General features: G+C 35.8%; 2 protein-coding genes and 1 long non-coding RNA gene across 4 annotated transcripts; 1 reads left to right on the top strand and 2 right to left on the bottom strand.

The window, feature by feature from the left end:
* The first annotated feature begins 1,140 nt into the window (after positions 1-1,140).
* On the top strand, positions 1,141-5,536 carry LOC142543006 (glutamate receptor 2.2-like). Its single transcript, XM_075649962.1, has 5 exons — positions 1,141-1,414; positions 1,805-3,144; positions 3,296-3,617; positions 3,746-4,164; positions 4,278-5,536. The coding sequence occupies exons 1-5, from the start codon at positions 1,141-1,143 to the stop codon at positions 4,947-4,949; spliced, it is 3,027 nt and encodes a 1,008-aa protein (XP_075506077.1). The 3' UTR covers positions 4,950-5,536.
* On the bottom strand, positions 1,546-6,436 carry LOC142543007 (uncharacterized). Of its 2 annotated transcripts, XR_012819619.1 has the most exons (8): positions 6,129-6,436; positions 5,939-5,977; positions 5,020-5,704; positions 3,739-3,873; positions 3,444-3,645; positions 2,129-2,250; positions 1,772-2,051; positions 1,546-1,644 (listed from the first exon to the last, which is right to left on the bottom strand). It is a non-coding gene; the product is annotated as an uncharacterized LOC142543007 (long non-coding RNA). The 2 variants fall into 2 exon arrangements; XR_012819620.1 differs by lacking the exons at positions 5,939-5,977; positions 6,129-6,436 and adding an exon at positions 5,818-5,868.
* A 1,640-nt stretch (positions 6,437-8,076) lies between these two features.
* Positions 8,077-9,252, bottom strand: LOC142541526 (fasciclin-like arabinogalactan protein 3). The gene is made up of 2 exons (XM_075648050.1): positions 8,874-9,252; positions 8,077-8,648 (listed from the first exon to the last, which is right to left on the bottom strand). The coding sequence occupies exons 1-2, from the start codon at positions 9,201-9,203 to the stop codon at positions 8,142-8,144; spliced, it is 837 nt and encodes a 278-aa protein (XP_075504165.1). The 5' UTR covers positions 9,204-9,252; the 3' UTR covers positions 8,077-8,141.
* Between the last annotated feature and the right edge of the window lie 5,149 nt (positions 9,253-14,401).

The raw sequence follows: 14,401 nt of genomic DNA, 5'->3' as shown, positions 1-14,401 counted from the left end.
AGTATTTAACAAAAATTTCCAAAGTTTGAACAGATTGGTCGGCAAGATGTGTCATTTTAGCATGAACAATTGACTTCACGAAAGATTCATTTGATGACTGAATCTAATGCATCGCATTAGTCAATTTACACCTCAGAATACAACTTCACAGAATCGCGATCCGGCCATATTAAACTTTGTCGATACAATTTTTATGAACGACAACTTAATGTTGTCGGTTTCGAAATTCGACTTATGATCAATGAACAACTCTCCTTCTTCTGTCAAAAAATGATTCAAACTAGAGAATCATGCGTATTATTAACTAAAACACCAAGAATTCAATTCAAATAAAATGTAAATTTCTCGGAATTTTCGGATCAAATTCAGTTTACGACCAACATGAGTTGAGAGAGACAGATTGAGATCTTGACACTGATCATTGTCAACTTCAATCCAAGTTTGATAGAGTCAAAATCAACGGTTAAACATACCAACAACTTGGAACCTTCCAACAAGCTAGGAGCAGAGCAGACTTTAGAAGGACGACTATTTCAATTCAAATTTTTTTAAAATTTATATTCAATATTCTCTTCTGGAAAAAAAAAGAAATTAGTTTTTTGCACGTAATCTTTTGGAGTATAATTTAATTATTTTTATCAGGTTTCTTTTATCGGCCTAATCCCATTTGAATAATTAGTAACTTAACTACGATATAATACTAATGTAAAATGAACAAGAGTACATAGGCGTCATTAGATTTTGTTATATTTCTATTTAAAAATATAAAAAAAAATATTTTTCAACATTTATCTAAATGTCAACACCGTTTCTGTTCTTTAAAATAAAATAATTTAAATTTTTGAATTTATTTAAGTGTTTTTTTTATGTTACAACTTCGTTGTCCAAACTGATGGACGTTTTGACATGAAAGTTAAAATTGAAAAAAGTTGTCTTTATTGGAACTTGGTTGGGTGGAGGCCTGAAAAACTAGACATTCAACCCCACAGGGTCGATTAAGTAATCAGTTGACCAAAAGTAGACTTCGAATCACTATTAAGCCATATAATTTTACTTACTTTATTAATATAATATAATTTAAATAATTCCCACCTATATAAACTACCTCGATCCCTCTGAAAAGGCTCGAATATTAATGAAATGAAGCAAAAAACTTGTATGCAAATTGCCATTTTCCATGCACTATTTTTCTTCGTTGTGTGCATAATTACAAGAATGACCTTGGTAGAGGCCACCCCTATCGCTGTAAGGGTGGGGGTGATACTGGACAAGGGTGATTATGTTGGGGAAATGGGATTGAATTGTATTTCAATGGCACTTTCAGATTTTTATGGTAAAAATATACATTATAAGACAAGGCTAGTTCTCAACGCTAGGGACTCCAAAGGAAGTGTGGTTGGGGCAGCAGCTGCAGGTACTACAACAGCCGAAAATTCTGCAACTTTCTCTTTTTTCTTTTTAGGTGCAAAAATCTACACCAACATTCATTAAAAAAAATTAACTTATTTATATGATACAGAATAGTTTATCAACAATAATGATAACCTTGACGTTTCATTAGCCATGCGTTCTCGGAGTTTGGAGTATTCATGCAAGTCCTCCTTTTTCTGCATGATCTCATCGACTAACAGAATACCTGAAACACTGCATGAAACGATAATCAACCATCAAACAACATTGGTATCCATGTGGTTCAAACTGATTACAGAATTTTGATATTTAAACCATTTAACACACTTGAAAATAGCACAAACTTAGTAGCCAACTTTACCTTTGTCTGACCACCCTTGCACATGAAATCCAGCTCTAGACCTACTGAAGAATGTCGAAGTGCAAGCCATCATAGGTCCCGTGTTCTCAACACAGGCAAACTTCTTGATTGCTCTTGGAGAAAAAGCTCAAGTTCCCATCATTACATTTTCAGCAACGAGCCCTTCTCTTTCATCATTTCGAAGTTCATATTTCTTCCGTGCAAATCTAGATGACTCTTCCCAGGTACAAGCCATTGCTGGAATAATTCAAGCCTTCGGCTGGCGAGAAGTCGTGCCCATCTACGAGGATAATGAATTTGGAGAAGGGATTGTACCATATTTGACTGATGCTTTGGAACAGGTAAATGCCCGAGTACCTTACAGAAGTGTTGTTCCACCGGTAGCAACAGACAGTCAGATTCTTACAGAGCTTTATAAGTTGATGGCAATGCAAACAAGAGTTTTTGTTGTCCATATGCGGGCTACTCTAGGTTCCCGCCTGTTCATGAAAGCAGAACAATTAGGAATGATGAGTGAAGACTATGTATGGATTATAACTGATGGCATGGCAAATGAAATAAAATCAATGGACCCTTCTGTCATGGAGGTTATGCTTGGAGTAATAGGTGTACAACCTCATACTCCAAATACAAAAGAGCTTAAAAACTTCAAAATACGATACAAGGTAAGGCTTCAGCAAAATAATCCAATGGCTCTTAGCCAGGAATTGAACATTTTTGGGTTATGGGCATATGATTCGGCCATAGCATTAGCCATGGCAGCCGAGAAAGCACTACTCACAAATGCTACATTTGATAAGGCAGATATCTCAAGAAATTCTACTGATCTTGAAGCCTTTGGGGTCTCTAATGCGGGACCTAAACTTATTCAAGCTTTATCAGGAACTACATTCAGAGGACTTTCTGGAGAGTTTCGATTAGATGATAGGCAACTCCGATCACCTCCTTATGAAATAGTAAATGTTGTCAGTCCTGCAGTTCGGGTGGTAGGATATTGGAGGAAAGAATATGGAATTACCAGAAAACTTAACTTCACAGATGCTAACACAAAAAAATATTCCACTTCCAAGTTCAACTTAGGATCCACTTTGTGGCCAGGTGATAAAACATCTCCATCTAAAGGCTGGGTGATTCCAACAAATGGGAAGAAACTTAAAGTAGGAGTGCCTGTAAAGATGGGTTTCACAGAGTTTGTTCGTATCAATTGGAATGCTGATAATTCAACAACTGTTGAGGGTTACTGCATAGATGTTTTTGATGCAGTAATGGCAGCACTCCCATATGCTGTACCATATGAATATATTCCATTCGCAACACCTGACCACAAGAAGGCTGGTAGTAACAATGATCTGACATATCAAGTATACCTAGGAGTGAGTATCAATCAACACTACTGCTTTCAACTATTTGGGGGTGGGGAGGGGGGAGGGCAGTAAGAGTTTATATTCAAAGCAGTATGCCGCTTGCACTATTTTAACATGTAATTGAATATATTGCTAACCTTTTTTTCTGATCAATGAACAGAACTATGATGCTGTTGCTGGAGATGTAACTATTTTAGCAAATAGGTCACAATATGTTGATTTCACACTGCCATATTCAGTTTCTGGTGTTTCAATGGTTGTACCGATAAAAGAAGATACGAGCAAAAATGCATGGGTATTTGTAAAACCTCTGACTTGGGAACTTTGGTTAACAAGCTTTTGCTCATTTGTTTTTATTGGGTTTTTGATCTGGATTCTGGAACATCGCATAAATGAAGATTTCAGGGGGCCCCCTTGGTATCAAGTTGGCATGATCTTCTGGTTTTCTTTCTCAACCATGGTCTTTTCTCACAGTAAGTCATCCATCATTCGTTAAACCAAAACTTTTAGCTATGCAAACATGGGGAACGGGTTCATTACTGATCATTTAGTTACATGATTTATAACATAAAAGATGATATAATATTTAAGTCTTGTACTCACCACTTACATTGTTTTGTAGAGGAGAGGGTGATAAGCAACTTGGCTAGGTTTGTGCTGATCATATGGTTCTTGGTGGTTCTTATACTAACCCAAAGTTATACTGCCAGTCTTGCCTCCATGTTAACAGTTCAAAAGCTGCAGCCGAAGGTCACAGATGTCAACATGCTTCTTGAAAACAAGGATTATGTGGGATATAATAAAGGATCATTCATATTAGAATATCTGAAACACTTGAATTTCAATGATTCCAGAATTGTGGAATTTAACTCTCCAGAAGAAATGGATAGACTTCTCTCCAAAGGAAGTGAAAATGGTGGTATAGCTGCAGCTTTTCATGAGATCCCATACATAAAATTGTTCCTTTCTAAATACTGCTTAAAATACATCATGGTTGATCCCACATATAAGGCTGGCGGCTTTGGCTTTGTAAGTGACCCTCCTTCCTTGCCCTCTTCATCCTTCTTTCCACTATTGCGATTTATAAGAAGTCTTGCACAAGTCTATCCAGTTTCAAAATTTTTCATTTTTGTACTGTGCAGGTCTTCCCAATTGGTTCGCCTCTAGTACATGATGTTTCAAGAGCAATTTTAAATGTCACGGAGAGTAAAAAGATAGTGGAAATTGAGAGAAAGTGGTTTTCAGGAAAGACCAACTGTCCAGACCCTAGCACCTTGAATTCACAAAAAAGTCTCGGGCTCAGAAGTTTTTGGGGGCTCTTTTTAATTGTAGGAATAATTGAAATATTAGTCTTTATGATATATGTGGTCATGTTCCTTCGTGAACATTGGCATGTCGTAGAATGGTCTGATCCTGAATCGACAATATGGAAAAAGATGGCTGAGTTACTTCGAAGGTTCGACAACAAAGATCTCTCTTCTCATACGTTCAGGAACTCTAGACTTATAGAGAAAGACAATAAATGTAGGGACGACTCAATGGGCATGGCAATGTATTCATCACCTCAAAATCATCATGTAAGTCCATCAGATTTCGTTTTGGCTTCTCTGCCTACTAATGAACCACCAAGTCCAATTTTCTCAAGTCCAAGAGGGCAGACCACAAATTTTCAAGGAGATCAGGGGAATTCAGTGGATAATCCAATAGCAAATAAACAAGGAGAAGCATCTAAGACAAGAAGTCCGGAAATTGAGCTAGCTAATCAAAATGATAATGATCAAATAATCTCAACCTCAGCACAGGCAGTTAACTAACTGAGCTAGACATATTGTAGCTTACTCTATCGGTGACATTTTGTACTCAACTGTGGGGTTGGTACTGTACCTTCTTGATCTAATTCTTGTATAAAATTCTCCCTGAACTTGGTAGTCACTTCTTCCATATTTCTCAGCTGGAAATGTTGCAAAGATCGAAGATGACATTGCGTATGATTGAATGACATTAGTCAAAATTTATAGACAATAATTAATAAATACTGCAACTTTAAAGAAAATCATGTTTCGTCCCAAACATCAGTTATCATATGAGCAAAACAGCAAGGAAATCAGCCAAGCCAGCAAATGTAGAGCATGGCACAAAGTGTCACAGAAAATGGAAAATGGGAAATGTAACAGAGTTAGTGGGAAGGAGCAAAAGGAAGTTAAAACCCACATGGGTGGAGGGAGTTTGTCAATTGTCACTGATGGAGGCACGAATTTTATTTTCTTTCAGAAAATCTGTTTTCCAACTCATCGCTCTCCATTGCTGTTTTTCTTCGTCATATGTTGGCATTTGAAGACATGTGAATCAGCGGGAGTCAATTATATTATATGAAGGAAAAACATGAAAACATTTCAACAAACAGGTAATGGCCATTAAGAATAATTATAAAAACAGATCAAAGAAACGATTGCTGATATACTTTCGACCAGCCTCCTCCATGAACTGTCCGACCACTACTATGGGGCGGAGGAGGATAGAAAAATCGGATATCAATTAATCAATTTTCCAACCACTCGGGATATTTTACCTAGACATAAATGCAAAGATATCAGAAATTTTATGGGGATTTCATTTCTGCAAAATGCAAAAATTCTACTAAAAAAAGCGAAATGTATTCCAACAATTCTACCCATTTCATACATTTTATTCCAAACTAGCTATCACGATATTTATAACTCAAAAATGGTTAATCAACTCGAATCTTATGAATCTATTTATTATAACTCTTACTCACTAAAATTGCATGGTTCTTTTCCGAGACCTGAACTGACCCGAGTCACAGTTTCCAACCACGGCCAGCCTGAAATCAAGAACGGAATGTTAGAAGGAGGTCGAGAGATTTTCTCGACAAAGTTTCTCCAACGCTCAATTTAGAGACGAAAAATATGAACACTTTAGTTAAGTCATCCTTGAAAATGAGAGTAGTCATTAACAAATGAAAATTTTCAAACCTAGTATTTATTATATAACAATATGCGGACCACATATGTTTGGTAGGGGACCACAGGCGAATAACACACGCGCCGCCGAGACAACAGCTAGAAGCTCTCTTGATAGGGGTAGGCCTTCACTCTTGTTAATTTCATTGGTCATGTACTTCATACTTCTAACTTCTGGGCACATCCACAACTCTTTAGCACATTTCTAGCTCGTCACCACATCATCGGCTCCTTAGCTCATCCCTAACTCCATAGCATATCACCAACTTCAGCTCATCTCTAGTTGTTTAGCACATCCTCATCTGTTTTACGACTGTAGTTTGATCATAGAGTAATTTGATGATGGAAGAAAGAGAAAGATGCATTCATATAAATCTACAAGAAATATTATATTCACTTAAAAATAGAAATAATTAGAGTCAACTTTAAATACATAAAAGATAAATCAGATCTAGCGTCTTATGAGTATTTTAAATCATATGTCGTCCAAGAAACGCTTTGAACGTCAAAATTAAAATTTTTAAACTTCCACTACACTTTGGGTGCGAAAAAACGGTACTCCAACAATGGTATCAGAGCCAGTTTATTTTCTACGTTTTGGTTGCGAGAAGTGTACCTTTGACACATCGGCACTGTCTTATCATCGATCGAGATTATAACGAGTTCACAATTATTTATTTAGTAAATTTAGAATCTTTTAATTAAATAATAATATTAATTTTGATAACTACTAAGTGTAAAATTCTCATAAAACATTATAAAATAGTCTAGAATAGATTAATTAATTAATTGAGTAAGTAAATAAAAGTTATATATATCATATATATATGTGGATATACAGATAAATATATATTCAAGAGTAGAAAATAGATATATGAGAGATTTTGAATAATGTAACTATTGTATCATAATTCAAGTAGGATTTCTTATTATATCATAAATTAAAACTTATAAATATTTCATTAAGGGTTATACAAAATAACATAAATTTTACATAAAAACTTGTGTGGGACGGTTTCACGGGTCGTATTTTGTGAGACAGATATCTTATTTGGGTCATCCATGAAAAATATTACTTTTTATGCTAAGAGTATTACTTTTTATTGTGAATATCGGTATGGTTGACAAGTCTCACAAATAAAGATTCGTGAGACCGTCTCACAAGAGACCTACTCAAATTTTGTCCATAAAATTTTTTCTCTTCTCTCCCTCTCCTCACAAGGAAAATCAGTCACCCCTATATTTTGGAGAAAATATTTCGGCCACCATCCTTCCACTGCGTCGCCGCCCCTATGCTGCTAGATTTATGAAATTTCGGCTATTCAATCTCGACACAAACTTCGTTTAGATCTCTAATGCAATCTATACGATTTACAAAGTTTCTGATCGTTGACATGATTTGAATCGAATGAGAATTAATATATGTTCGTATAGATTTATAAGAAGGGTTATATCCGCTTAAAACCCAAAATAGTTAGAGCATGTGGTATATATATAAAGGTAAATCAGATCTATACACCTTATGAATAGTTTAAATCATATGACGTTCAAGGAACGTTTTAAACGTGAAAATTAAAAATTTTAAACTTCATTGTGCTTTGTGTGCGAAAAACGATACTCCAATAGAAAAATCCTTCATCTCCATTATATATACTAGTTGCTAATTCACATATGCATCGGATAATATTAGATGGAGTACAAACTACATGTTTTTAAGATAAATGATGGTCATTTTCGAAAAGAGCAAAAAAAAAAAAAAAGACTCAAAATTCTTAGCTGTGTATATATCCCTTTCTATGTCGAAGATATATAATTGTTATAAAAGCTATGCAAAATAAAATCATTAAATATATATACTCATGCGTGCAAAACATAAGTATAAAATTGATAATCGCTTGTAAGAACTCTAAACGACAATTTTTTTTTAAAAAAAAATCTATTTGAATTTTCTCAATGATGTATTCAAAACAAATATCCCACAAAATTCTCATTAAATTATCGATCCTTAACAACCAATACTTTAATTTAATGAATTACAAGTAATGAAGCCAACGCTACCACGAACCCAAGAGACATGCCGGAAATCACATGTTTCCCCGCTGCGCTTTTGGGTTTGGGTTGATCATTGGCATCAGCAGACGGGCCGTCAGCCACCGGAGCATCGGCAGGTGCGTCAGCCGCAGGAGCATTAGCAGGAGCGTCGGAAGCCACAGGGCCGTCAGCTTCAGCGGGAGCATCGGCCACCTCTTCCTCGGGGCTTTCAGCAACAGCAGGAGGAGGCACTTTATTGGCTGGAGCAGCAGCAGCTTTCGGGGGCGGTGCTGAAACTGGCTTGTAGGAGCCGTCGATTCCTGGTGCGAAAATGGGTTTAGAAATGCTGAGAACGGAGATATTGTATGGCTGTGAAGCGACGGAGCCCAACACTTTGATGTCGTGTGGGGCGCCTTTCATGGCTGAGCCAAAGACGATGCTCCCGTCCGCCTTGTGGATAACGTCGAGGAACCCTTGCATGTCATCGGCAACACCGGTGGACTATAGACAGCAACAAAAGTTATGATTTTCGGGTTATTCCAAGCTAAATTAAACTTAGATATATAAAATGAAACCATCTTTAATTGGTCAATTCATGCGCTCCAATAATATTTCAATGCACGTCGGGTGGGGAGGGTCTAATCATTTTTCATGAACCTCAAATATATTATTTAGTATCCTTCTTTAGATCATTGGAGTTTAACAATTAAAACTAAAAATATGGACCTGATAAAGTGTGGTGAGAATTGTCTTTGTATCCCTAAGCTTGTTGAGTTTCAAGATATCGTAATAATCCAACACAATGTGGGTACTGAGCAGACGCTTCTGAACATCCTCGGGCTTGCCTGCGAGTTCTGCAATATGGTCGTTGGTGAGGGCAAGCACGGTGATGGCCGCACGGCTGTTTATATCTGCGAAGAGACCGGTCTTGGTGAGGAGGCCATTAAACTCGCTGAAATCAGGGTATTGGTTGAGGATTCGGGTGACATTGAAGGCGGAGGTGGCGGTCGAGAGGAGGAGCACGGCCGAGATGGCGAGGATTGTGGAGGGGCTCATTTTTGCTGGAAAAGGTAAGCAAGAAAACGAGCCTCCGCTGATATTGGAATATTTTTGGGGATTGTGTGTGTGTATATATAGAACACTGGAGGGATTATGATTGTGAGGAAGGAGGAAGAGAGGGAACGTCTCTCATCCGCAGAGTTTGGATGGATTTTAATGCATTAACATTTTCTACCATTTTGTATGTATTTTATTTATATACTTATATATACTACGACGATGAACGTGTGAGTTGCAGGTGTGATAGTAATGAAATCGAATTATTTTAGACGGTGAAATCAAAATTACATATAACTAATTATATTATGTGATATGTCAAATTCAGGCAAAAAAGCGAGAAAGTAGTTGCTTAAAAAGTGAAACGAATACTTAAAAACAGTGAAACGAGTGTTGATAATACAATGAGAAATGTCTAAATGTTTCCCTTATTTGTTCATCATGGTAGCACTTTTTTGTTGCATGCAATCCGTCTCTTAATTCGCTTTCTATACTCCTCAAGAAGCTCATCATCCTTTATTTCAATAGTAGTGTCGTGTGTTTCACTTCAAGCGGGAATGTTTCTCTTCGAAGATGTGGAAGGTAGCTCTTTGATACTTCTTTGCTGACATTATTTAGCTTTCCTAATGATATTTGATTTTTTGTTTAGATATTGTTGGAGTGAAGCGTGCATGTTTTCGAACGCTTTCAACAATTATTGAAACCATGTCTTCACTGTTAGTGACGGTCCTATCCAATTTTAACTGAAATATATGGCCCTTTTTCTTGTGGCTAATTATATCATCGATGTCTTTAGGGTGGTATATTGTATTGTACCGTATCGATAATTACGGTATAAACAAATTTTATACTGATATTATACAGAAAACGTACGTATAACTACCATACAGATCGTATCGAAATTTTACGGTATACCAAGATTTCGGTACGACATCGACATAGACTGTTTTATACCCAAAAAACCTTATATTTCTTAAATTTTTTATATTTATTGTTTTAAAATATTATATATTTTAAAAATTTTATATATTATTTTGGTATTCCGATACACACCGAAATTTTCAAATTTCATACAGTTACCGTACCTAAAAATTCGGTATCTTTACTTTATTGTACCGAAATCTTTGGTATACCGAAAATTCGGTATTGTTTCGGTACGGTAATCTCGGTATACCGAAAATTCGGTATTTTTTCCCAGCCTATATACCCTACACCATATGTGAGATATATTGCATTAGATTATACACTTGCAAGATGTGGTAAAAATGATTTTTTCTCCACTGAGTAGTAAACAATTAATCTTAATTTATATGTATTTTTGCCTATGATTGCTGATTTTGATGTATTCTTCAACAGGACGACCAATTAACAATGTGACAATTTCCCCAAACATAGTTACTACTCTTGCAATTCCAGTTCCATCTTCAATCAACACAGTAAGTTTATACTTGAGAGGGTATGTAATAGGTGCATCACTATACGTAGTCATTAAGATATATTTAACAAAGATCGAAAGTAGAGTTACTTAAAATCTTGAAACTATCTAAATGGATATATTTGTACAGTCAAGGCAAGACATTCCACTGGTTGTTTTTATGGCTAATTATTTGTAACAATGGTTGCACACATCATAAAACAAAGAAGAATTGTTTTCGATCCTCTTTATTGTCTCCCAAACATAATAGTAGTTCTAAAAAAGAGAGAATATTTAGTTATTTTGTTCATGTCTTATTTTATGCTCTTTAATGGTTTCATGCAGAATATTTCGAGAGTGCAAATTTGCTACAGGTGAACAAGGGTCAGCATAAATGCTGAAGAATGTGTGAAAGTACGTAGAATTTTGGATATAATTTTTTGTGTTTTTACGATGTAATTAAATAGCCACCAGATAAGCGATGATGTAACTAAAGTAAAAATGAGATAGACTATAGTGTGTTTGCATTCTGAGATTGCAAGTAGCCACAATAAGTGCATGAGCCTCATTTTTTCATCAGTTGGCCTTCATTGAAAGCTAAATCATCCCACAATCTAATATTTATAGTCTCGTACCTGTTGAAAATTTAACCATTGCGGCAGAAAATGGGTAAAGTACAGTAGCAAAGATAAGAATTTTTTTAGGTGTATTTAGTCATTGTTTATCATGACTAACATGACGATTTTTCTTAAATGTCCAATTGTTCTAATCATCAGTCTCGTCCGTTCTTGACAAAACCAATTATTTCTGCAAAGTTTTCACAAAGTTGATGAACCATTGTTTTGAAAACATTTCGAAATGATGTTTGAAGATGAAGCTTACGTTGGTGTTCATTTTCGTAAAGCTCAGGAGTGATTTCATTAAATCTCTTGAATTTGATATCCATTGGCATCGTTGGTCGCATAGCTTGAAATTCAGCTTGTTTGGATAGTAAGTTCGAAGCTCAGGTTGACATTAACATAATTAGAGTTGATTTTCTTCACCAGCGGAATACAAATCAAGTAGGTTTTATTGGTGTGCAACAAAGTTTTAATTTGTTTTATTACGATGCTTGGTCGGAATAAGATATAATGTTTGTCAATGAGTATCGACTTCCAGATTGTCAGATTCAATTGCATGTTTGCAATGTGATGAGGGCATATGTTTGCACGTATATTACTCAATTCATAGGCATGAATTGTGTTAGTTTCGAACAGAGTTATGCATTTTTGAGTCGTTTTGAGTGTCAATGCAAGAAGGGACAAAATGGTGTACATGCAGCAACATCATGCCAAAAGGAAGACAGAAGAACGCGTGCAGCAGCGCTAGATCACGTGTAGCCGCGTGCGCAGAGCTGAAGAAAAAATCCAGAAGCTTGCGGGCAGTGGCGCCGGTTCTGGAGCACCCGCGCGCAAGAGGCGTGCATAAATACAACCCTAGCCTCCACGCGTATATAAAAAGGGAGAAAAACCCTGGAACATGAGATAGATCCGAAAGGACAGAAAAGGAAGCCGCAGTCACACACAAAAAATCCAAAGAGCGAGAACGAAAAACGAAGAGGAAGAGCGCATCTACAAGGGATGGAGTCGCAATTCTGATTCCCTTCTTCTTCCCTTCTTTTTACTTAATTTTATTATGTTAGTGATGTTGGAAAACATGAATTTGTTTTATCGTTTTTCCGTTATAAACTAATTTCTTTAATCTAGAGGATGGTGTATCTTGGTCGAATATTTATTTATGAATTTTTGACTTATATATGCGAATTTCTTCTTATTTATTTATATTTTCTGAATTTTATTGTGTCCAATCACTTGATCAATATTTTGAATCGTCTTATTTATTTGGGATCTATCACTTGGGAGAGGGGGTTTTGAATAGGACCGTAGGAAAATATATCGTTGGTGTTTATAGGGCTCGGAAGGCCGATAACTCCTACGAATCCATTAAAAGAATTATTGTGCAATTGAAATTGTTTATGGTTTGATTGTTTATAAGGATTTTGAAATTGACTTTAGATAATTGATTTATACGCACCATTTGGAAAATGGAGTACAATATGCAAGAATTCTTGGGTAGTAAACGCATTGAAATTATAAATGTTGAAGTCAATGATAATTTAATATAGTGAAGACCAAGTGAAATCATACCTCTAGTATCTTATTCTCGCTGATTTTAAAACGATTGCTCACTTTCCTTAATTTTAGTTCATAATTAACAACAAACAATCTAGTGAATTTTCTAAATAAAGACTAGTTATTCTAATTGTGGTACTTAATTTATAATTAAATTACACTCCCTGTGGGATCGACATCCGTGCTCTACCGAGTACTATAAGTTGACATCGTACCCTTACGAGTAGCAAATACAGCAACAAGTTTTTGGCGTCGTTGCTGTGGATTGCTCTAATTAATTTTAATATTAGTATCGCTACCAATTAGTCTAGACTTTAATTTAGATTTTTATTATTATTTATTTATTCACTAATCTGGTTCTCTTCTGTGTAGTTTTTGCAAAGATCGCAGTGTCTTGACTTGCTTTATTTGATTCTGAAATCAAAAGAACAGCTAGGAGATTGAGAAAAGCGAGGCGAGAGGAAGTTAAAGCAATGACTGATAACAGAGAGAATAATGAAAATCAACCTCCTCCGGTGGTGCCAATCTGAGATCACTTCAGACCAGTGACCAATATTCATTATTCTGGATAGCTCGAGGGACTATAAATGCAAACAATTTCGAGCTGAAGCCTACACTGATAAATGTGGTTCAGCAAAACCAATTTGGGGGAGCAGTTACTGCAGATCTCATATGCATCTCAGAACATTCCTGGAGATTATATACACGGTAAGATAAATGGTATTTTTGAAGATATTATTAGTCTTACTTTGTTTCCGTTTTCTCTCAGGGATAATGCGAGGAGTTGGCTGCAAAGTTTACCTTTGGGAAACCATAACTACTTGGGAGGACTTGGCTGCAAATTTTTTGGTAAAATACTTACCGGCAGCCAAGTCTGCTCAACTCAAGATCGATATCAGCAAATTTAGACATAATGAGTTTGAGAAACTGTATGAAGCTTGGGAGAGGTATAAAGAGCTGCTCAGAAACAAAGTATTTTTTGTGTTTGCAAATTGAACAAAAAGAATGTGAAATATTTGTTCACCTGTCAAATTATAGAGAAAAGTTCCTTAAACATTTTAATATGGATAAATCAAATCCTTTAAGTACTCTAATGGTTGTTAGATCATTAAACATAGAAAATGATCCATTCCGTTCATGTGAAGATGGTGATGTTATTCTTGGTCCAGAAATACAATATCTAAGTGCTATTGGTGCCCTTATGTATCTTCGAATTGTACAAGACCTGATATATCTTTTACTGTAAATTTATTGGCAAGATTTAGCTCATATCTAACAAATAGACAATGGAACAGAATTAAATATATATTCAGTTATCTACGAGGAATGATAGACTTGGAATTTTTGTATTAAAAAGATATCAATCAAAGCATAATTGGTTATGCTAATGCTGGGTATTTATCTGATCCACATAAGGCACGTTCTCAAACCGGATATGTATTTACTCGTGGAGGCGCTGCAATTTATTGGCATTCAGAGAAACAAAAAACTCGTAACAACTTCATCAAATCACGCCGAGATTATTGCACTACATGAAGCAAGTCGTGACTGTGTATGGCTAAATTCAATGACAGAACATATCCAAATCTCATGTGGATTATCATTCGACAAGA

The sequence above is a fragment of the Primulina tabacum genome, chromosome 4 (genome assembly GCF_025594145.1).
Source record: "Primulina tabacum isolate GXHZ01 chromosome 4, ASM2559414v2, whole genome shotgun sequence".
NCBI lineage: Eukaryota > Viridiplantae > Streptophyta > Magnoliopsida > Lamiales > Gesneriaceae > Primulina > Primulina tabacum.
Note: the sequence above shows the minus strand (reverse complement) of the source record. Positions and strands in the feature narration are given on the sequence as shown.